This window comes from Fistularia commersonii, chromosome 22, assembly GCF_037954325.1.
Source record: "Fistularia commersonii isolate RoL2024-O1a breed Wild chromosome 22, RoL_Fcom_v1.0, whole genome shotgun sequence".
Classification (NCBI taxonomy): Eukaryota; Metazoa; Chordata; class Actinopteri; order Syngnathiformes; family Fistulariidae; genus Fistularia; species Fistularia commersonii.
This window is the reverse complement of record NC_141305.1, coordinates 8,998,431-9,023,725: the sequence shown is the minus strand read 5'-3', so window position 1 is coordinate 9,023,725 and position 25,295 is coordinate 8,998,431. Positions and strand designations below refer to the sequence as shown.

General features: G+C 38.4%; 1 protein-coding gene across 4 annotated transcripts; it reads right to left on the bottom strand.

Moving 5' to 3' along the window:
* Window positions 1-1,084: 1,084 nt before the first annotated feature.
* Window positions 1,085-21,585, bottom strand: golga1 (golgin A1). 4 transcript variants are annotated; one of them, XM_086169663.1, is made up of 23 exons: window positions 21,311-21,585; window positions 18,564-18,654; window positions 17,442-17,516; window positions 14,767-14,864; window positions 14,656-14,688; window positions 14,102-14,230; window positions 13,856-14,025; window positions 11,653-11,743; window positions 11,494-11,577; window positions 11,232-11,357; window positions 10,686-10,781; window positions 9,625-9,720; window positions 9,088-9,183; window positions 8,137-8,277; window positions 6,470-6,544; window positions 6,291-6,380; window positions 6,046-6,148; window positions 5,014-5,174; window positions 4,492-4,650; window positions 3,576-3,635; window positions 3,140-3,364; window positions 2,982-3,068; window positions 1,085-1,816 (listed from the first exon to the last, which is right to left on the bottom strand). In XM_086169663.1, the coding sequence occupies exons 1-23, from the start codon at window positions 21,437-21,439 to the stop codon at window positions 1,736-1,738; spliced, it is 2,496 nt and encodes an 831-aa protein (XP_086025789.1). In that variant the 5' UTR covers window positions 21,440-21,585; the 3' UTR covers window positions 1,085-1,735. The 4 variants fall into 4 exon arrangements, with proteins under 4 accessions (XP_086025789.1, XP_086025792.1, XP_086025791.1 ...); XM_086169666.1 differs by having other exon boundaries at window positions 9,100-9,183; XM_086169665.1 differs by having other exon boundaries at window positions 10,692-10,781.
* Window positions 21,586-25,295: the final 3,710 nt, after the last annotated feature.

Here is a 25,295-nt window from a genome sequence, read left to right as displayed (position 1 = left end):
TAAACATGAGAAAAATGATTACAACATCATGAATTGCCCTAAATCAGCAAATATTTACTCCAAATCATAAACTGTCTAAAAAGAAAAAAAAAGAGAATAAGCAGAAAATGTGTGATTTGTGGAAAGTGCTCATATTACTTCATATTATTATCAAGTTATTAATCATAAGCCCCAGTTCTATTTAAAACCCTAACCAGCTTTACAACAAACTGGCCCCCTCCATAAATGTACTGTATAGCTAAGCTCATCCTAAACTCAGATCTGAGGTTTGTCCAAATGTCAATAATGTTAGTATTTCAGATAAAATTACAGTAAAGGTGCAACAAGAAATCGACTGTTGATGTCAGGCAAGTCTGTGAGTGATTTTCTTTGTCACTTGAAGACAACTGAAAGATGGTAATTTACCCTTAGAGAAAACACATCAATCATTGAAGTCTCAAAATATGTATGAGTTGAGATTGTCCACATAAATTGATTTTGATCAGTTAAAAACTAAACTTTAGTTCTGTACTGTTCCATCCGTTCAGACGTCACTCCCCTGGTGTTTCAATCAATAACCCCGAGCTTTCATTGACCAGATTATTTATTTCAAGACACCAGAATATTTAGAATATTCCATAAATAAGTGTCTTGCAAAAATATTTTCCCAGGCTTTTCTAAGCTTGCTTCTTATGATCTCAGTAGGATTTCAAACAAGTTTTGTGATCTGTGCTGTGTGTCCTCCATTCACATGTCAGAATGGATTATTTTGTTACTTTCGTGGATTTTATGCAATGATTTGAAGGTAGTTTCTAGCTATTTTTAAGACCCCTGTAGATGGTAAGACAGGTTATTCTGCTGATTTTAAGGTCATTATTGGATTACACTTATGTTATTTCTTGCTGATTTTCTAGTTAGAGGACAGCATTATTGTGTACCACAATTTTCACTTGAAAACATCTGATTTGGTATCACAATTACATATTCTCTCTTTCTTTATATATATATCTGTGTGCATGTAGAGAGAGAGAGGGATTCGGCCTAGCTGTAAGCACATGAACACATCTTGACATTTCAATTGATTTGTACAAAGTCGAATCATTATGAAATTTTTATGTGTTTTTTTTATTGTATCAAATGATGTGACATGTTACGACTGTTTTATGCAGTTGCTAGATGTATGAGCTCCAGTGAAATCTGGTCCGGACAAAAACAAAAAAAAAACAAAAAACAAAACAGATGTTTTTTTGAGTCCTGGAAGAAAGCTTGTAACATGCTTACTTATATTCACTGACTAATGGGTTGATGCCAGTGGATTAAGAGAGGATAATTTAATCTCTGTGAACTTCTTTTCAAGCTCTTATCTTGATAACATGAGCAGCATCCAATCACCAGCATTCATTATCTAAACAGTCTAGTCTGCAAAGGGGGTCCCAAGAGCCAATACTAGTTTACACTTGGACTCACACAAGCATGTGGAGAACATGTAAACACCACACAGAAAAACCCCAGTCTGCCTTGAAGCCAAAAAACCCTCAGGACCCTCTTGGTGTGGGGGCACCAATGTTGACTGAACCACTGTTTCACATGGCAGTTAAAAATTTAGATGCGTTCAGAAATAGGCCACCACCCAGCAGAGACTTCATTCAACACTGGCAGACATCAGCCCCAGCTCTGATTTGCTGGACACAGCAAACTGTGGCCAGCTGCTGTCTTGCTGAGTGACCAGGACCACAGCAGCACCTCCTGCTGGCTATCAGCTCCAGCTGCTCCAGGAGCCTGAGATTGAAGGTCGGATGATTCCTTTTGGAGATGGTTTGGATCCAAACCAGGACATCTGGAAGCCAAAATAAGCAGGCTATTAAACTGACATATTTTCAGGAACACAACTAAAGACAAATCATTATGATCTTGAAAACAACCTAGTTTTGAGATCACATCTATATTGGTTTTGAAAATCACATGTCAGAATGTAATATCGATAAGTGTGAATTTTGCAGGAAGAATTTAATTTCACAGCTGACTGCATTATTGCGAGGAGATATTAAATATTTTAGTAAGCAAACTATAAAATAATAACAATCCTTGTATAAAGAGCATCCAGAAAGTATTCACAGTGCTACACTTTTTCCACATTTATGTCAAAACCTTTTTTTCCAAAATGGATTCAATCAATATTAACCCTCAAAACTCGACACATCAACCCATAATTACAATGTGAACAACATTTGAGATTTTTGATTCACAGTCTTTGCTCATCTCTAATGCTTTGTTGGTGCACCCTTGGCAGCAATTACAGCCTCAAGTCTTCTTTAATTAGTATTAGTAATGAAAGCAATAATGACAGTAATTCAAGGAAAAAAAAAAAAAGAAAAAAAAAAAGAGTAGAATAAGAAAAATTTATAAGATATAGGGCTATATACAGGATAGAATTATATTAAACATTGTAAACAGAATTGTGCTGATATGTTTCATATGTAGGATATATCACACGTGATACATTGCACATTGCTAAAAAAAATTCATTGCATATTGCCCTAATGACAGATGTTTACATGTGCTCAACTGAGAGCAGCTCATTGCTGTACAGTCTAGCAGCAGATACCATCCATCCATTATCTATACTGCTAATCCCACACTACGGATCACGGAGGTGCTGGAGCCTATCGCAACTGTCAATAAGTGAGAGGTGGGGTTCACCCTGGGCCAGTCGCCAGTCACTCGCAGATGCCACATACAGAGAAAAACAAAGAAGACAAACCATAGAACCCAAAGGAAACCCACACAGACACAAGGAGAATATGCCCCCCCCCCCCCCCCCGGAGGAATTGAAAACAGGGACCTCCTTGCTGTGAGGCGGAAGCTAACCACTAAAAAAAAAAAAATCACATTTTAGTTCAAGAACAGTGATGCTAAGAATTTGGATAATGCAAGACTGCAGGGTAATGGCCTGACACTCACTTAATAAAGAGATTCTGTATCATCCAGACAGTGTCACTGACCTTGTACTCGAGAGTTTGCTTCAGCATGTCTTCTTCCTCTCTAGTGAAGTTGAGCAACACAGAAACTGCTCGAATGAGCTGAAATGCCTGAAAGAGAACACAGTCAGTTATTCAGACAACATGAGCATGCTTCTCCTTGCCTACTTGTCTTGACTCACCTCAGCCTCCCTGGACGACATAAACTTGAGAACCACATGTTTGAGGTACTCGAAGTTGATTTCCCGTGAGTCATTTAGGTCCGAGGTGTTGGTCACAGTAGTGTTGGATGTTGTCGGGCTCATGCCATGCAGTGGCAGGAGGCCTGTACCAAATCTTTCTTGCTTTTCAGCACGGTTTTCAGCTAACTTGTCCTTGTGATCATCTTCTGGCTCAGGCTTCAGTTTCTACACAGTGGACATAGGAGACATTTGTTCAGAGATATGTTTTTCAGGCTGAAGGCTCTGATTATACACACCTAAAAATTCATTTCTAGTAGCTGAAGTATACAGACAGACACAAACAGGAAAAAAAAGAGAGATCCTAGCCTATTGTATAGTGCCCTGCCACTTTTATGACAAACACAAGCAACCACACACACCCCTGGGTGTGGCTTACCAGTTCCTTCTGCAGTGTCCTCTTCAGTTCTGCAAGTCTCTGCTGCAGCTGCTTGATGGTCTGTAACATTACATTTAGAGAATTACTCACACTGTAGTCATTGTGTCAATGGGCGCTAGAAAGGAGAGGATTGTAGGATAGTTGCAGGATATGTGGATAGTTGTGGATAGTTGAAGGATATGCAGGATATTTGAATGAGAGGAACCCAAGTTGAGGCGGATGATTTTAAATACTCTGGGTCAACAGTCCAGAGAAACAGAGTGGAAACATTTCAGGGGAAATGTGTGATAAAAGAGTATCAGCCAGAATTAAAGGAAAGGTATACAGACAGTCTACCAGGCAAGACAGTGTTGAGACCAGCAATGCTGTATGATTTAAAGACAGTGACATTGAGGAAAAGACAGGAAGCAGAGCTGGAGATAGGAGAGATTCAAATGTTGAGGTTTTCTTTGGGAATGACAAGGATAGACAGAATCAGGAATGAGTCCATCAGAGGGACAGCACGTGTTGGAGGTTTTAGACATAATGTAAGAGAGGCCAGACTGGTTTATAAGAAGAAAGAGAAGACTCATGAATGTAGCAAAAGAAGAAATTAAGTTAGTTGGTGTGAGAGAAGAGGATACAGAGAATAGGGTTAGATGGAGAAGGCTGATTCACTGTGGCATCCCCTGAAGGGAGGGGCCAAAAGGAAAAAATAAGTCATATTGTAGTCATTAGCTCAGTAAAGCTGGCCAGTATAGGCATACATTTTAAACTTAATACTAAATAAGACACCTTAATTATTGTTTGATATTGATTATCAGTCTTAGTTTATTCAGACTATCAATATGAATCTATAATACTCTGGATCTAGAAAGATTACTTTCTAGCAAGAGTGTTGGGTGTTTGAATGTAGTGTGAATGGAAAGGCATAGACCTTGTTCTTGTCACCGAGCTGCTGCTCTAGGTCTCTGTTGACCTTTTGGATGTTGTCCAGGTCATCCCCTGTTACAATGCCGTTCAATTCCTCTTCACACATGGCAGGGACTGGGAGCTGCTCTGTCAGGGTCTCAACCTCCACCTCCAAATAAGACATCTACACCACACACATACACAAACAACACATTGACGATTTGACATTATTGGAGATTAAATGGAAGAAGAAAGGCTAATAGGGTGTCTAAGATGATAAAAATATTAATATTACAAAAAGACATATAAAATGTGCTTGTGTTTGTGATCTTTAGCGGTGAGGTTGTGAGAGGACTTTAAGACATCATAAAACATAAAATAGTAAAAAAAAAACATTAAATTGAGTACTACTACTAAAGCTACAATGAATAAATATTTGATTAATTTGTTTAAATTATACACAATACATTACCACCGCCAGCTTCTGTTAGTTAAGAAAAGCTTTTTCATTCAGTGTGTGTGTGTATGTATGTGGTTTGGTTCTGACCCTTGCCTGGCAGCTATCAAGCTGCTGCGTCTGGCTGAGCAGCTCAGCTCTGAGGCTTGCCAGCTGTGTCTCTTTGTCAAGCCCCATCTGATCTAGCTGGACCCGTTGCTGCACCAACTCCTGCTGCAGCATTTCCAGGGATGCCTGTCCAGTCTGCCACTCTGTAAAACACACACACACACACACACACACACACACACACACACACACACACACACACACACACACACACACACACACACACACACACACACACACACAACACACACACACAACACACACACACACACACACACACACACACACACACACACACACACACACACACACACACACACACACACACACACAAATGTATAATGGTGACCAACATTACATACAGTTGGGAACAAATAGATGTGGAAGTTATTATTTACTTTCGTTATAATATAATCAGAATAACTTTATTGATCCACAACACACACAGATTTTTTTTCTGCTTCAATATACCCATAGCACCCATTTCAAAAGTAAATAATCCTTAAACAAAACATATGTGGCAGAAATATAAATGTTCTCATAATTTGTAAGTAATGGGAAATACAGGTGCCACAGTCAGTTATTGCAACTATAACAAATAATATTTTCATTTGAATGACATGAAGATTGATTTTCTTACTTATTTTTTTTTTAAACAATCTGCATATTTCATTTCAGTTTTTACTGTTGACTGTGTTTTCTGTGATTTAATTTTGAGACATTGTCCTTAAATTTATTAAATTACAAGGGATTAAATAAAAATGACACAAATTAATGAGAAAGTTACAGTCAAATACACATATTATTTAACAAAATATTTAACAAAATTTAACAAAAAAATAATTAGCTTGAAAACAATCAAGTTTTTTTTTGTTTGTTTTAAATCAGTTTACACTTTAGTTGTTAGTACAGCGTGAAGCACATAGAGTGTGCAATAATCTTTTCCACAACTGACACAAGAACAGACAGACAGAAACGTTATTTGTCTATAAGGGATCCAAAATGTGTGAATACCATTCTGGAGGGTCTTTATTTCCTGGTCTCTAAGAGCTAGTTGCTCAGTCAGAGTGGACACCTCTTGCTGGGACATCTGTAGCGAAGAGCTCAGCTCTCCAATCTGGAATAAAAGACAGGCCATTATACCATGATAACAAACAAACAAACAAAAATAAGCCAAAGGGGCTCAACTTTGACCCCAAACTGAAGCTAACATGGATGACAGGTAATCATATGGCAGTGTGTGTCTATGTTGCACAGACCTGTGACTGCAGCTTATTCCTCTGTTGCTTGCTCTCTTCTAGAGCGTTAGTGATTTCAATGCCTAAAGTCTGCTGGCTGATAAGCTCTGCCTGTAAAAACACACAGAAAGCATAGATTGACAATACACACCATTCTGGGAGTAAAAAAAATTGAGCCATTGTAGTCCAGTTGTTCTAACCCTGATGTTCTCAAGCTCTTCTGTCCTCTTCGTCAAAGCGGTGTCTGCTTTGTTTCTCTCCTTCTCCAGCACAACCTGGAACACAATTGCAAGTATTATTTACAAATGGACACCAATGGCTGTGTTCATGCCAGCCTTATAAACCTACTCTCTTACAGTATATTACAACTTAAAACCTGCTCCTAAGCTTACTACCTTTCCACCTGGACACACAGTATATCCACCTTCTTCTCTACATCATGCCAACTAACTACCTTTTCCTGTCATAGTCCCAATACTCAAAGTCTCTACCCTCTGTCCGAGACTCGCCTTTCCTCTTCTCTTTCACTAAATCTATAAATCTCCTCTTTGGTCTTCCTCCTGCCTGGCAGTTCCAGCCAGAAGCCTCTGCTTCCAGCAATATAGTCACTATGCCTTCTCTGTACATGCCCAAACCTTCTCAGTTTTCCTTTCGGCTCCTCCCTTCAGGGGTTGCCACAGCAAATCAGTCTTCTCCATCTAACCCCATTCTCTGTATCCTCTTTTCTAACACCAACTAACTTCATTTCTTCTTTCACTACATCCATAAATCTTTTTTTTCATCAACCATTGCAGGCCTCTCTGACCTTATCAGTAAAACATCTAACATGTCCCGTCCCACTGATGGACTCATTCCTGATCCTGTCCATCATCGTCCCTCCTAAAGAAAACCTAAACATTAACAACTCTGCTACCTCCAGCTCTGCTTCCTCTGTCTTTTCCTCGATGCCACTGTCTAAACCATAACACTGCTGGTCTCCCCACCATCTTGTTCACCTTATCTTTCATTCTGGCTGATACTTATTGCTTTGAATGACTTTCTTCACCTCTTTTCTAGACTCTCCACTGATCAGGACTGTTGACCCTAGCTACTTAAAATCCTCAAACTTCTTGAACTCCACTCCCTGTAGCCTCACCGTTCTATCTTCCTTTCATTCACACACATATACTCTGTCCTGCTGTGACTAACCTTCCTCTCCTTTCCAGTGCATACCTCCACCTCTATAGATTTTCCTTTACCTGTCCCCTGCTGTCACTACAGATCTCAATGTCATCTGCAAACATCACAGTCCATTCCTGTCTAACCTGAGCTGAGCTGGTCCCTGATATAGTCCCATCTCCATGTTGGACTCCCCTGCCACACCTATGGCACACCTCACAACTCTTATAGCTCTCACACATGTCCAGCACCACTCTCAGATACTGCCACTGGAGCCTCCCTCACACAGTTCCATAGTTCCTCTCTCCACATCCTGCTGTATGTTTCTTTCCTGGATCTACAAAGGCACAGAGCATACTTGTGCTAAGAAATCTGAGTTTTCACCACTTTGTCCCATAACTTCATTGTGTCATCAACTTTATTCCTCAAGAAAACATACAGACTAGTTCTATTTTAAGCATTGTTCTAATAAATTCAAAACCAGTTGTCAAATACATTTCCTTTACTTTGCACTTTCTTGGATTCCCTCTGATTGGGATCAGGCTGTCAGCGTGAGCAAATACCAGTATTATACCTGTTCATGCTTGATCAGATAATTTAGAATGCATATTAATCAAGGGTGGCAAGTCACTTAGCAATTGACCATTTTATGCAAGTATTTAGAACTGAGAGATAAGGGAGGACAAATGTTAGTTGCGAGAGCAGCTACCAGATTTTCCTGCATCGTGTTTCTGTCTTTCTGTAGCAAGGTGAGGTCCTTCTCCAAATGGCTGACCTTCTCCAGTTCCTTCTGCTCAAGATGGCAAAGCTGCTGCTCCAAAGAGGCCTTCTCTGCAGCCCACTGTTCTTCCTAAGATACAATCACATGGTAAAGTATTGAAATGAACTGGATAATGTAAAAGTCGAATGAGGACATTTTGTTTTCATCTATAATGGGGGTCTAACTGAGCATTTTGCTAAAACAACAATAATGACAATGATCATTAATCTAAAGCTTGAATTCAATTGATGTAATTCTATTTTCTGTCAATTGCATGTGAAACAAGAGCTGGGCTAGATTTTCTTAAATGGAGCCCTAACTGTGAGCACCTTTTGGCCTTAATATGTTATGATAGCCCTATTCTACTAAAATTAATTGTTAGTGACACACAAAAAGTCCTAATAAATAGAATACGTTTTTGATCTTTGGAGTTCCCATTAATTTACCTGAGCAATGCATTCTTACGTCATTCAATGACGTAAATTGGTTGCAGTAAGGGCTAAAAGAAAAGGGTAGGGAGGGATAGGCAAATGTGACTAACCATTTGGCTATTTCTATTATCCTTGAGCAGTGGATATACATAAATAATGCAGGCATGCGTTTGTTGCAAAAGGTTAAAAAAACAGCAATGAAAGTCTACACTTTTTTCCAAGAGATAAGGAGAGGATAGCTGAATGGAAGAATGTGAATTCACAGTGAAAATAATAAGTGGGTACATACCTAGATATTGGCTTACAATTACAACAAATGTGTTTGAGTTGCATCATGTGTTGAGCTTAGAATAAAATCTTTAATAATCCTGTGAAATATACAATATATTTCAAAGGGTAAGCCAATATACTGGTCCGCTCAGGGGACTTTTAAGCCTGTTCCTCAAATGGTTGAACACAAGTTACTGACCTGTTTACCGACCTGCTGCTGTGTCTCTGCGATGTGCTGTTCTGCAGACTTCAGTCTCTCTCCACCCTCAAGAACCTGCTGCTCCAGGTTGGCTATCTGAAATGCAACAAATAAATGAAACTGAATGCAGAACATCTAGGCTATATTTAAATGGGATGGAGGTGAGTGATGCTAAGCCCCTCATTGATTGTCCAACCCATTTCTGGACACTAGATGTACAGTATTTAGATGTCTAGAAGTCAGAGACTTACTTTCAGTTTTTGTACCTGTCAGCAAAAGTAAATGACAGCTATTGGTATTAAATAAATAGTAAATCAATTTGAGTAGGACTCAAACATCCATGAGTGTATAAGATACCAAAGTTGACTAATAATTTACATCCGATCTTTTAATAAATGTTTGTCATTTGATAGGGATGTCAACAGCAGAAGGTACAACCCTGCAAATTAGAAAGTACCTGGTTGAGTATGTTAAGTGTTTTTTTGATTTCTTGAATTGTTCCCACATAAGGTAAACTAATCATGGTCTGGCTCTTACTTGTGTGTCTGTTCGTTCTTTGTAGGCCCTGGAGGAGTCTTCTTTGTGTCGGAGGAGAGTCTGCAGCTCTGTAATTCTGCAGCTCATTCTGGAAAGCTGAGTATCAGACACACATAAACGTTTTTTGAATTTGATGTACCCAGGAGACTCACAAATATCCAAAATTCAACAACAATAAATCAAGACATTTTTTATAAATTTTTTATTAACAATTCTCTTCTCCTTCTTTTCCTTTCAGCTTTTCGCTTCAGAGGTCGCCACAGTGAATCAACCTTCTCCATTGAACCCTATTCTCTGTACCCTCCTCTCTCACACCAACTAACTTCATATCCTCTCTCACAACATCCATAGATCCTGTCTTTTCATCATTGTCGCTATTTCTAGATCATATGACATCGCTGCTGGCCTCAACACTGTCTTGTATACCTTTCCTTTCATTCTGCCCGATAGTCTTCTATTGCAAAGTAATAAATTATTAACAATAATATCAATAATTCATATATAAATACATACGTACATAAATACATATATAGATATGCAGCAGAATGGTTAAAATCCCCCTCTTCCATCTGTTTGTGCAACTGCCATCAAATTCAAAATGAGCTAATATTTTCCATGAGGTTATAAAATATACCAACTTTTTTGGAATTGGGGTTGTATGAGCTCAGAGACTGTTGCATTTACAAGCTCATAATGCCTTTCAAATACAGTGTAATTCAATTAATTTCATCAGGGTTTTTTTTTACTTTTTTAAATCTTACATTTCTTAATTTTTTTAGCAGGTCAGGATGATTTAATGTTTGGCTTTCTGAGTTAATAGTATGGTACTGTAACTGGTTGATATTTACTGCTTTCCAGTCATATTTTGATGAAGCATTTTTCCGGAACAAAGCAGCCTGATGTAGTTACTAAAAATATAACAATTATGCAATACGTTCACAATTGATTGGGACCTTAACTAGGACTCACTAATACAGAAATCAAAAGAGTCCACTGGATAGCTCTCATTTCTTGTGTCATTCTGAGATCTTGGCTTATGAAGAGAGGTCTGTAGACCTAACCTGCACCTCCAGGGAACTGACAGTGTCAGCATGGTTTGTCCGGATAGACAGCAGCTCAGCCCTGCATTCCTCCAGACTTTCTTGGAGACTGGCCCTCTGCAACAAACAGGACAATGCATAACTGTTTATCTGGATGCTTTTGAGTTTGAATCCTAAGCACAAAGTTTATATGGCAAGGACTGAGAAAGGTAAAGTTACAGTGCACTCTTGATATTACTTTCAAAGACATTATCAGCAACCATGGAGCAACTAACCAGCTGGTTTCAATGACACTACAATGTTTATCTCTTCCTAGATTATCTTCTCATATAATCCCTCTCCAATTATTGAGTCATATATTGCCAGTTTATAAAAAAAAAATCATCTTGTGTTCCAGGTGAAACTAAATATTAAAATAAATGTAGGTAATTTCAAACCAATTTTGGTCATTTTTGTTCCCACAAATTGTTGACTTTTCAAAAGCAATGTGCTTGCAAGGAACTCTCCATAGCAAATGTGCCTGAAATGACTGCATGACAGGTTGTAAAACAAACAGCTGATCCTCACTTCCTGGAGAAGCTCTTGTAGGTGCTCATCCTGACTCAGGTTCCCTTGAAGCCTTCGCTCCAAGGAGGACACTTTCTCTTGAAGCTCCACCAGCAAACGTTCCTTCTCCTCCTCTGTCACAACAGCCTGATGAAACCAAAATAAATGATAATACAGAAATTTCAGTGCAGTTTCTCCAAACCATTGATAACATGTATTTCTCCCTTCCAAGGATACTATTTGGAGTATCATTTGGAGTATTTAGTAGTCCTTATGCCCTGACCTTTTGTTGTTGGAGCTTTAGGGCATAGTGTTCAGTCTGTAGATCATGGCGGGAGCACTCTAATGTCGACACAGTTTGCTGTGACTGAAATGCAACACAGGGCGTCTGTGTTATTCTTCATGAACACACAACCTTGTAGCCTTTATGTGCAGTACTGACCTTCTGGAAGTCTTCAGAAACTCGTTGGATAACTAATTGAAGCTCTGCCAACTTCTTGTCTGCCTCCTCTCTGAGGAGCAGCAGTTCCTCCCTGCATACAGTCAACCACACCTTTTTATTCAACAACATTCCATTTTTTACTTACTGATCAATACTCAGTAACCATTTGATTTCCTCAGAGAAGAATTATATTCAAACTTTGATACAGGTTTTTGTTTGCTTGACACATTTGAGAAACTTTTATAAATTGAAGCAAGGAATTTAGTGAGATCGAATCTTCTCTGGGCAAGAGGATTTCTTTTCAGTCAGACATTACATTTTGAACCTGGTAAAGGTCAATCATTTGTCTTGGACACTTTGCTGGAGAGAGGGGGTGAGCTGTCAATTGATCATCACCCTTTGGGGAGGTTGCTCAGATGGTGGGAAAGGATGCCGGTCAGGCCCAAACATATTGTGAGGGTCTCCTGGGAACATCTAGCAGAGTCTCCTGTCACAATGGCTTGCTCGATTTTAAATATGCACATACCTTAAATTCTATATATCTAATTTTAAATTGTAAAGTAGCAGCAACTTTCCCTGCTACACCTCTAAAATAAGATGCCTTGGAATGATTCCCAGGGTCATGTCTGGGTCAGATTTCTACCACAGAAGATAGCAAATGGACAAAATTATTGGTGCCCCTCTGTTAATGAAAGAACCACAATGGTTGCTGAAATAACTTGAAACAGACAAAGCTATAATGAATAAAAAAATTGCTGAAAATTAGCCTGTGAAAGTCAGACATTGCTTTTGAATTGCTGTTCAACGGAATAATTAAAAAAATTAACGAATGAAACTGGCCTGGACAAAATTGATTGTACCCATAACTTAATATTTTCTTGCACAATCTTTTGAGGAAATCCCTGCAGTCAAACGATTTTTGTTACTGTCAATGAGACTTCTACACCTGGCAACAGGTATTTTGGTCCACACCTCCTGATCAAACTGCTCCAGGTGTTTCAGGTTTGAAGGGTGCCTGCTCCAGACAGCATGTTTCAGCTCCTTCAACAGATGTTAAATAGGATTTAGATCAGGGCTCATAAAGGGCCACATCAATGTGATGTTCTTCACCATTCTTGGCTGTATGTTTTGGATCATTATCCTGTATGAATGTGGCTGAGACCAGGCTGTCTGAATCTAGGCAGCACACTTCGCTCCAGAACACCTTGTAGTCTTCAGATTTCATTAGACCCTACACAGAACCAAGACACCTTATGCCAGAAGCGGCAAAGCAGCCCCAGAACATAACTGAGCTCTTCCATGTTTCTCTTTATGGACAGTGTGCTTTTGCTGGTATGCTTCATTTTTTCATCTGTAAACATAGAGCTGATGTGCCTTAACAAAAAGCTCCAGTTTTGTCTCATCTGTCCAAAGGACACTCAAAGAATCTTTGTGGCTTTCAACAGTGGTGTCCTCCATGTTCATCAACTTTGGCTAAAACAGCGATGGATAGTGTGATCTAATACTGATGTACCTTAACAATGGTGTTCACCTTAAAATTTTTGGAGGTTGTTCTGGACTCTTTGGTTATCTCCTTCAACATGCTTGGCTAGAACCATCTTTGTAGTCTCCTGAGACAACCTCTCCTGCGCTTTCTGTGGTCCATGTTCAGTGTGGAACACACCATGTCACCAAGCAATACAGTGACTACTTGTCACCCTTTAAATAGGTAGAGTGACTGACTGAAAGTTTGAAGACGCCTGTGATGCTAAACAGAGGACAAACCTTAGTTTAACATGTCAATCTTTTCTAGGGGTACCATCATTTTTGTCCAGGCCTGTTTCCAGGGGTGCTGAATTTGTTCAGCACCACTGGAAATCAAAATGGTATCAAATTGACACCTCGTAGGGTCAAATAAGCTGTCACTTATGCAAAAGCCACAGTGAAAACTGGCAACTGGTGTGTGGGTGTTTCTCCAGGGGTTTGCAAACTTTGATTTTCAGTGCAGGGAGAGAAACAAAGTCCTTTTTTAGGACTATGAAAGCTTGCTGACATTTAAAAATTGACTGAGGCAAAATATTTAGTCATGAATGAATTCCCTATTTTTATGGAACACCAGGAACCCTGTGAATCCCATTTTATAGAATGCTTCATTACAAAAGCACAAGTCATTTAGTAAAAAACTTAACTCAGATGACCTTTTGTAAACACCATTTCTTCTTACCGCTCAACTTCCAGCTCAGCAATTAGTCTACTGCTCTCTTCATGCTTCTGCTCTAGAGCATCAAGTTTTGCCAGGGTTTCTGAAAGCCTTTGCTGTGATGAGCAAACTTCAGCCTCTTTCTGTTGTAGCTCCTGCTCTCTCTGGCCCAGCTGCTCCTCCTTTCTCAGCAGCTAAGAGATAGTAACACCATAAACACGGGGAAGTAGTGCCACTTGTATTGGTGGTTAGATCTATATTTGTACTTGCCATGTGTTTAACTTTAGCTAGTTCCTGCTGTTGGAAACCCTCAAGCTCATCTAGGTCATCCCGTTTCTGGAAGAGAGCCAAGCTCTGCTCCATCATTTCCTCTATCTGCGCTGACAGGGCAGCCTTTTCCTGTTGAAAAAGACAGAAAAAAGAAACAGCAGGTTAGAGCTGAAAAGATGCTCTATGACAGATGTACATTTTATCACTCCTCACGGATGTGTCCTCAGGCCCATCCACTAACGCTGTTCACCCACAACTGTGCCCCCACCCACAAGAACATTTCATGCTGTATTTCAAGATGATATCAGAATGACCTTAGGATAATTGCATGCTAAGTCTGAGGGAATTTTAGGGGTGGTCATTTATGGTTGGTTATCGAACTACTTTTCCATAATTAATGGTGATCAGCTACTAAGTAACTCGTGCCATTTTTCTCTTACTTCAAATTGGAATGCGGACTGTAATGTTATGTATGATCATTTTCAAAATAAAAAAAAAAAATCCACAACTCAACAACAATGAACTCAATATATTGTTTAAAATATAGTCCTTACCTTTTCCACAACAGCGATCTTCTCCATCCATTCCTTAAGGTAAAGGAATGAAAACAAAGATGTCAACAAATACAAGACAATGGATATATAAAAGGTCAGGCTGGAATTTACCTGATCCTTTTTGTCCAGGGCCAAAGTCATCCCCTCAGCCATTTTAGCTCTGCTGGCCTGGTGAGACTCATTCTGATCTTGAAGTTTCTTTATAGATGCTGGTAAGTGAGTATGACAGAGAGATGAAGACAAAGGTGAAAAACAGAGACTTGTTTGCAACCAAATAGCAGCGATTTTAGAGCAAATAATTTGTGAAAGTGTTAGTAGGTCTGGAAAGGTTCATTTGAGCTCATTTATGGAAAAAAAAAGCTTTTCAATAAGAAAAGTAACACAAGTGGGCATTAAGATAAAAACAGTCCTAATTCAAGTTTGGCATAGTACAAAAACATGTTATAGCCAATTGGAAGCCTCAAGTCCAATTGTGTCCCTCACTGCAGAATAGGCGGTGATAACAATGAATGAATCCCTGTGACTTTTTATTTTTTTTGTGTTCTACTCTTTCACTTCTCATATGTACAGAGCCTTGATTGGAGTACTCTAGTAATATTATTAATTATTGTTATGAAGCCATTACATTTGAGGTGCTTCATGGCAGAAGTAAGTAGTTTAACTAATCTTGCTTTTAGTACTACCTTACAATTTTTCAGGTGTAAATAATGCCATCTTTTAGCCTTTTCTTACAGAATTGAGATCAACAACTGCAAAGTAGTGGTAGTTTCGTGTAGCCAGACAGCATAGACAGTGGTATGCAGGATGAATATGGTGGCAAGGAAGATGAAGCAGGCAAAGGCAGAGCAAAGAATGAAGTGGTGGAGGCTGAAAAAGGAGGGGTGTTGTGTGGTTTTCAAGGAGGAGTTGAAAAAGGCTGCAGCTTATGTGATCAGGGAGAAAGTGGGAGTGTACTTGGTGCGTTGTCAGTAGATACAAAGACTTGGCGGTGGAATGAGGGGGTGCAAAATTGTACACAAATAAGAAGTAGGATACTAAGGTGACAGAAGAGGGCGAACAGGGAGATACAGTGTAAGGTTATGGTAGAGGTTGCAAAGCCCAAGCAAAGGGTTTACAATGACTTGAATGATTGGACAGTAAGGTGGGACAGGTTGATCTGTGCAGGTCGGTCAATCAGAGAGACAGAGACGGACAGAACATGCAACAAGTTAGGATGATTAAAGACAGGGAAACTGAATTTACAGTTGCCAGAAATGTGATGGAAGATGAAATTACTACTGGTGCTTTGAAGAGTTGATGAATGGGGGAAAATAAGAATAAAGATTTGTAGAGATGACGGTTGTAGATCATTAAGTAGTAGATTGGTAAAGGTGAAGTGCAAGGAACATTGAAGAGATGAAGAGTGGAAAGGAAGTTGTTCCTGGGGATATTCCTCTGAAGGTATGGAAGTGTCTAGGATAGGCGGTATTAGAAGTACACTGCATTGGAATAACTACAGAGGACTAAAGTTGACAATTAAATTAGGGGTAAATTAGAGCGAGCGAGAGAGCGAGCGAGAGAGCGAGAGAGAGAACTACGGATGCAATGTGAGAAATACAGAAAAAGTTGAAGATAGAGAGTATTGTATAAGGATGTCTTGAGAGACAAAGAAGCATATTATATAGAGGTGCAGGACATGTATGAGAATTGTGAGACAGTGATGAGATGTGCCATTGGTGTGACAGAGGAGTGCAAGGTATGGGAAAAACTGCATCAGGGATCAGCTCTGAGTGCATTCTTGTATGCTATGGAGGCGAAAAGGCTGACAAATGAGGTTAAACTCTGATGTTTGCAGATGAGGAAATTGGAGAACCCACACAGAAAGGCATCTAATCAGAATCAACCCTAGGGCCTTCTAGCTGTGAGGCAGAAGTGCTAACCACTGCACCACTCCAAGAAATTAACATTGTTAATCACATTTCAACATCTTTCCTTTTTAATCCATCAGGAAGCTCAACTTTCTCCCTGCTTTGGGACTTCTTGCCCTCTATCCACCTTCAGCCACCTGGGTGCACACAAACTCTGGGCTTTTTTTTTGCGGATTTAGTTATTTTTTTCCTCAATAATTTGGTTGGTTTGAAAATTTCATGAATAGGTGAGAAATCAGGTAAATAGGTAAAAAAAAATCATGTTTAAAAATTACAAAATCAAATCACCAGGAAATAAACTAACAATCAGTTAAAAAAATATCTCAAAATCAGCAGGGGCTTAGAACTGATGAGCAACTCATGTTTGGTAATACAATGTAAAACAATAATAGTGCTCTGATAATTTACTCATCTTATATTTGCTATTAGTTTTTGGAAAACTATCATGAAGAGAATAGATTGAAATAAAAAATGAAATGCAAAAGGACACATTATTCCACAAAATATGGGCTGATAAAAATGTTTGTTTTTTTGCCAGATCCCTTTTCTAGTAGTGGAGAGTATGAAAGTTATGCATCAAAATGTTCTATTAAAAGATAAGAAAATCATCAAAATTATATTGCACTTCACTAATATGGATACAGTCGCATGAAGATAAATACAAACTTGGCATGTCATGGAAATCAGTGGATCCACATAAAATTATTGAGACTGCTGCAGGTTCTTAGTCATTCAATCAAGGAAAAGGCTGAGTGAAAATGGCCTATGAGGTAAACACCACAGTGTTAGAGTAAAACAGGTAAAGAAATAAAGGGAGGTGAGGGCTTGATGATATCACCAGAGGAGACGGACAGGAGGGAACAGAGGAGATGTACGTACAATCCTGATGCTTTTCTAATGCAATTTCAAGCTTGTCCTTGGTCTTCTGCAAAATGCGTAGCTGCTCAGCGTAGTCTAGTGTTGGGAGGTGATGGATGGGGTGGATGTTGTGCATGCACACCCGTGCAAGTGCGCACACGCACACGCGCGCAGACATGTGTGCAGACACGCGTGCACATATGCGCACACACACACACACACACACACACACACACACACACACACACACACACACACACACACACACACACACACACACACACACACACACACACACACACACACACACACACACACACACACACACACACACACACACACACACACACACACACACACAAGGAACAGGCAGATGACCAGGAGGTAGGGGAGAACAAGAACAAAAGGAGAGGGAGAAAGCAAAAGGAAAACATGATTGACAAATAATGGAAGGTAAAACTAATGATTTTCTTATCTGACCCCCTGAGGTTTGAAAAAAACAAAAAAAATCTACATTCAAACCTTCTGGAGGGAAACTCAAATGAGCTACTCAATGGGAAGCTATTGAGCAACGACCAAAATATTGTAACATTCTCAGTATTTCTACTTGACTACACCACATTATGAATAATCACAATATTTTGCGCATCCTGACAGAATCATCATTAACATGAAAAACACATTTTTAAATGATATGATCAAAATGCACCGTATTAAATCTGAAACAGCATCAGTGATCTCACCTTTAAATCCACGACTGTGGAAAAAAAAAGTTAAATGTTCTTTTGTGTAAGAGATACTTCTTTAACAAACTTATTTCTATCTTACATGATTTCCAAAACCTAATCAGTGGCCTCAATATGTATGGACTGATGTTGTCAAGGTGAATGTGTTGTGACTTGAGATTTTTATGTATCTCCCAACTCGACTGCCACACTTCTGATGTTTTTAGCTTGACATGACCTCACATGCTTTCTGAGGTTGTATATCAGTTAGGGCAACAGTGGTCGGCCATACTGTATGTCTAGTAAATGTCCCATTGTGTATAGCTGGGTACGAGTGCTTTGTTGGACCAACAACAATAATAAAGGTCAAAGGAGCAACAGGCTCTGTCATCAGTGAGACTTGGTCAACATGACCAACCTGATAGCTTGGCCTCCAACCTGCGGATCTGATCATTCCTTCTGAGGAGCTGAGCTGGCAGATCATCTCTGGAGCTACTCCCATCAGATGCCTGCAGGTACACAACACATAGACACACACAAAGACACATTATTAGTAAACAATTTGAACAGAAAATTGTTATAATTATGTTGTAAGCATCAAACAAACCTCTAAAAATATATTTCAATCAGCCAATCAATACATGCGGTACTATATCATGAAGTTTTAGTTTTGAGATAGAGATACATGGTTTAACCTTTTTCATCCAGGCATACAGTACATACATCACATTCTGATAATAGTCTTTTAGTTTGTAAATAACAAATGGTTTCAAAATTGTAGCCCTATTTTTCTCATTAGGTGCACTTCATCAGATAATAATTCATGGGGAATTTAGCACTTAGTTGTCTTTTAAATCATAAAGCAATGATCTAATAAGCAGTGCCGTTTTAGAATTAATAGTCACAGAGCAATCGAGATATCCCCTTAAACTAGTAAGCAACAATCAAGGATTGAGGGTTGATAATGTATATGTCAAATTAAAATGATCTTCCTGGTGAGCAAACAATGTATTTGTACTGTACAATTACATTCATTTCTAGTTTTGTCACATATATTCAGTATATCAAACACACATCTAATTTGGTAACACTAGCTTAAAGAGATAAGAGCTAACCTTGATACAGAATGTTACTCAGGCATTAACACAATCTTGAATTATTGAACCAAAGCTGAGGAAGGAGGGGTACCAAAGTCTCCATGCTGGTGTTTCCTGGAAACACATGCAGGTAAAACTGCCTGAGCCAGGCTCACACAGATAGGCCATTACTATTACAAGGCTGGAATTGGAATAAATGATAAGTGAGGCTTCATGTTCCACTGACTCCACAAAGGCTTACACAGTCAGCCCCTTTCAGCCTTACTAAGTTACAATGGCTCACAAAAGAGACAGGACACATGGATACAAACTATCCACAGCAAGATGTGGGTTGGGACTTCTTATTTAAACATCTGCAGCCTCGTTTGTCAATTAAGGTTAGTCTTTGTGGATGAGGATGTTTTATTCTCCATAGTCAGAGCTTATATTGTATTATATTGTTGTTATATTGAGTATAGCCAGAGTTGATTTTTGTTCTGACATTTCTTTTTTCAGTTTTTCCATGCACAAGTGAATTTCTGAGAGGAAAAATAACCATAATTCGCATGTATTCCATGGTTAGCTCAATGAAGCTGCCATGGATTTCTTGTATTTAAATGCTTGAAAATGCCTTCAGAAAGCAAGCTATCATCGGAAACCAGTGTTTGAACACAATCGAAGTCGAATGAACTCCGACTCTGAAGGTCAGAGTCGGAGTCGGAGCTAATGAAAAATGAATTACTACTGAAACATGGTATTATGAGTAACAGTTAATTTATATTTAAGCAGGAAACAATCTGATGAGCTTAGTTAAGTATGGTAGGTTTGGAAAATCACAAGTCAGATACATAACACTAACATATGATTGTTTACTCAGCCTGATGACCATTAGTGAAATTCCTCTTAATTCAAAGCTTATCAATGCCTCCTGGAAAGTGTGTGGCTTTTTCCACCATAGATTTATTAAAAAAAGACTTGCATTCATGATGAAATAACCTAATAATAATGATAATAATAGCAATAATAATAATAATAATAATAATAATATCTTATATTTTAACACTTGTATAACCTTCTGCATCTGGAAGCCTTTTATAGGCATTCAGACAAAAATTCTTACACTACACAAGACATTACAAATTAATAGGAAATATTTTTTTTATCCCTCTGAAACTTTTTTTTATAGCTATTGCATTCTTGAGTTACAGTAATTTTGCTCATTTTCAGGTGTGCCCCCCCCTCAAAAAAATTTACATTTCATCAAAACAAAATTCTTTACCTATTTGTTTATGCAGTTTGTAAGAGGATTGGCCACTTTATCGTCACAATTTTCCACTATTTTGATGACATTCAAGGGAATTTTATATAAATACATATCAAAATACTAAAATTGGACAAAGATTTTAATGAGACATTGACTTGTTTTGGAATAATTGTTAAATTATACAGCATATATTCTTTTTTTCTTGTTTCATCAATTTAAAAAATAATTTCAAAATCAATATATAAAAATAGTCGAGGGAAAAGGGGAAGTCAGTAAAGTACGTCACAATTTCCGATAATTTTCCGATAACTAAATTAAAAGATAATTAAAAGAATACAAAAATTTCACTGGAGGAAACACCTGGAATCGTGAGATTAAAAATAAATAAATAAAAGAAAACTAGCACGTCCCTGAAAATTGAAAAATGAATCTTCAGAATATGGAATCAAAAGACATGATGTTGATGCTAAAAGTTAACTGATCTGCATTAAAAAAAACTAAACTAAACATTGTAATTCAAATAACGAAAAACAGTCCAACAAAAAATATAAATCTAAATGTGTATGCCTTAGGCAAATCATTTACTCCTGCAGAAATGGGAATAAATAAGTTGCTCATAAGTTGACCAGCTTGGTTATTTTTTTGATAATTTGTTGATTAACTATATTGTGTGCATCAAACTGTGAACCTCTTGTTTTTCAAAGTAATTCCATGTTCTACAACTAATGAGACCAAACTGGAACTACAGTCTATCATTGTCACAAGGTTGGGGTCATTACTGAATTCATCTTTGTGAATAAGTGGCAAAGATCACAGTGTACTTACAAAGTCATCCCCTGAGTCTGCCCCCACAGAGGTGATGGATTCTTTACTGATGGTGCGCGGTATACGGACACTGCTCCGAGGGGCTGTGGCAGCCTCTTCTGCAATCTTCTTCTTCAGCTTGGCAAACATGTCTTTACTTTTAATGTCTATTTTTAGGAGAAAATAGCAGCGTGTGCAGAGCAGGAGTCAAATGGTGATGCATGAGGGTCACAACCTCAAACACACACATGTCCTGGTGCAGATCGCCAGTAAGGAACGATAGCATGGCAGTTCCATTCCGTTTGACCTTGAAAAATAATAAGAAAAAATATGAATTTATTTTCAATACCATAGTATGACTCAAAATGACATCCAGATAGTTTTCTAAGGCTAGCACAAATAATGATGGAAGCATAGAAGAGGACTAGAACGTGCGTTTAATCATCCCACAATGGTGAAATTTCAATAATGGCCAATAATCAACATAGAAATTCTAGATTCTTCATTTCAGTATGGGTGCATAATTTTTAGATGCAACATTAAAGTTTCCTTCACACACCAGGGAACAATCATGCTTAAATTCCTCATTCACTAACATACTGTCACTTTGTGACATTCGTCTTCTTCTTCTCTTTCAGCTTCCCTTCAGGGACAGTCACAGCCAATCAACCTTCTCCATCCAAACCTATTCTCTGTATCCTCCTCTCTCACACCAACTACCTTCCTATCCTCTCACTACGTCCATAAATCTTCTCCTTGGTCTTCCTCTAGACCTCCTGGCTGGCAGATTCAATTCCAGCATCCGTCTCCAATTTCAACATCTAACATGTGCTGTTCCTCTGATAGACTCATTTCTGATCCTATCCATCCTCATCGCTCCCAAAGAGAACCTTAGAATCTTCATCTCTGCAACCTCTGCCTCCTGTCTTTTCGTCATTACTTGTTACAACGTTACATTGTCTCTAGGCCATACAGCATCACTGGTCTCAACACTGTCTTGTACACCTTTCCTTTCAACTTTGTGACATTCATAGTGCAATAAATTGTATTTCGTAAAGTGCAATGTTGCAAAATGTGCTTCATGCTGTTCACAAGGTTTCCAAAAAACATAAGAAAATGAATTGTAACAGTGAGAAACTGATGCACACAATAAAACACTGCTGAGAAGCACCAACAAAAATTCTCATTTCTGCTATACAATTTGGTAAATTATTTTCAATAAACATTTTCCGATGGTCTTATGTTACTTTTTTCCCCCTCTTTAAACAGGTGATGTCACTTATTCAGCTTTAGGTTACATTGGTTACGAGTATACACATATTATGTGGTTATTTAATGATGATGATCTTATATCTCATTTACAGAAAATATACCATATCATAATATTTGTACATGCTGAGAGATAGTTACCCGCATCATGCCAGAATATTTTGTGCAACTGATTTTTTTGTATATACATTGCCTAAGGCCATCCTTTAATGTACAGTCTCAACGAAAGACAAAGCCAAGAAAATAGTCATGTATTTCATTCAAATGGACTATTATAATGTGCACTGCAATCAAACAATTACATCTATTGTCATTTTTTTTGCCGAGTAACAGGTGAGCATTGCTTCAACCCTGCTGCGACCATGAATCCAGGACAAGTAGTGTAGACAATATTTAAATTAATTATTCTTATTATATCAAAGCTAACATATCAGAACATTCTTCATTGTGACTGTGAATGGGTTTTAAGCTTAATAGTTTGAACATTTTAAATGTGACAAAGATAGATGAAGATAACAGAGCATTGAATCCAGATTTATTCAGAAGAAAAAGCCAAATCAGTATACAACACAACTATTATCTACAAAAGAAATTTTAAATGAATGCACTTTGACAACAGTTCATATTTTATTATAGGTTCACCCACTGATGGGAGGCAATACGTTAATCCATTATCTACCACTTACCCCGCGCTCAGTGTTGCAAGGACGCTAGAGCCCACCACAGCAGTAATTGGGTAAGAGGTGGGATACAAACTAGACCCGTCACAAGTTGATAGCGGGGCCACATATAGAGACAGACAATCATTCTCACTCTCATTCACACATAGGGGCAATTTTCCAAATAATCTGCATATTTTTGGACTGTGGGAGGAGACCAGGAAGCCCAGAGGAAACCCATGCAGATACAGGGAGAACACAGAAAGGCTCCCTGAGGAAATCAAAGAAGGGTCCTTCTTGGTGTGAGGCAGATGTGCTAACCACTGTGAGGAGGCACTACATTCAATACGAAATTAAGTTTATTTACTTACAAAATAATCAGTGAGACTCAGGGCTGTGCCTAAGGCATACACATTTTCAGCAGATATTGCACAAAACCAATGGTTGTTTTCTAGTCTGAGACAGAAACAATGAAGGCCCATGCAAACTAATGATCCCCTAGAATACCTTATAACTGATTACAATTAGTTTTGTGGGACCCTGGACGTCATCAAACTTTTTCAAATGCTTTGAATTACAAAACATTAAATTACACAAGTTAATTTGAGGACAGCAATTAATTAGGAGGTTGTGGTGATGTAAAGATTTTCTGTATAGTCACTTATTATCCCCCTAAAATTCAACGACTAATAACTGGCATTAGCGTTGGCTCATCAGGATGTAGCTTTTAATACGACGGATTTTAACCGACTGTACTTGTTGTACTTCCATTATCACAATAAAGCAACTTTGTCTAGGACGCCAAGACAACTGGTCCTTTAAAAGTAATAAGATCAAAAAAATGTGGAATTTAATACCCTTTCTCTTGTAATTGCCTAACCCGTTTTGGCCCAAAAAGACAAAAAGAACAGTTAAAGGTACTTTTGCTTTAGAAGTTGGTGACTAACTTTGTTGCAGAGTGTGTATGACTGTCCTAAATAAACTAACGAGCCTCTTGGTAGATGTATTCATAGACTTATTATCTTAAAACAACAAGGTAATTACGTTATGCTTTACCAGTTAGTCTCATTTGGAGAGGTATACTTCAATTCCGAGTTTGGTTTAACAACCAACTAGCTGGCGAGCTTCAAGTCATAACAATGAGACTTAACCTTACTACCACCGCCGGGTGATGCTAGCTCTCGTTAGCTTGCACGCTTACAGATGTCCCCTCTTACCATTCAGCGTCGATTCATAGTGTCATTTCGTGGCGTTTTGGGGGAGGTTACAGACCGTGAGTTAGCCGTCTATGTACAGAAACTCTAAAAATTACGCTCCCAGTTGATATCAAGTCGCTGTTAATATCGTCTAACAAGCTAGCCAACTTCTGGTTGGAGAGCTACACGTAATCACCCCAACACCAGATGACGGGCGACGCTACGGTCATATATCTGGTCATTGGCTGGAAGATCCGAGGGGCGTGGCGCACTTCAAGTGCACTTTGTAATGCGCCCTCTACAGGCAATGCTTTTGCTCCAGTATGCTTATTTTTCCAATTGCTCACATTCATCGTCGTTTTTCAACACTTTCCCTAACTTGGTAATCGTTAACTGTTTTTCAATTAAGTTTTATACTTTTCTAGAGCAATGGAAAAAAACGCAATGAATTAGGCAGTCATTTAAGAAAAAGATTAACGTGAGCAAATCAACCAGCAATTACCAATAATTAGCAAAAAAATGCCTTTTTAGAAACATGAAAATGTAACGTGGAAGACAGAAAAAAATCTCCCTATTTTCTATCAATTACCAAAGAACAGAGACTTTTTATTTGTGGATGTCTTCACTAATTTCTGTCTTCAGTCTATTTATATTAATATTCATATTTATTTTTGACACTATAACTGTTACGCTGCTGTGACGAGAAAATTTCCCCTATGGGAATCAATAACGTTTCTCTGATCAAAAACGTTTATCTTATCTTATCTTATATTATCTTATCTTTATAAGACTGAGAATAACCGAAACACTGATTCAGAAAGGTGTCTAAAATAAAAAAAAAATCATCAGGAAAGGCAACATCAATTAAATTATATCCTATTA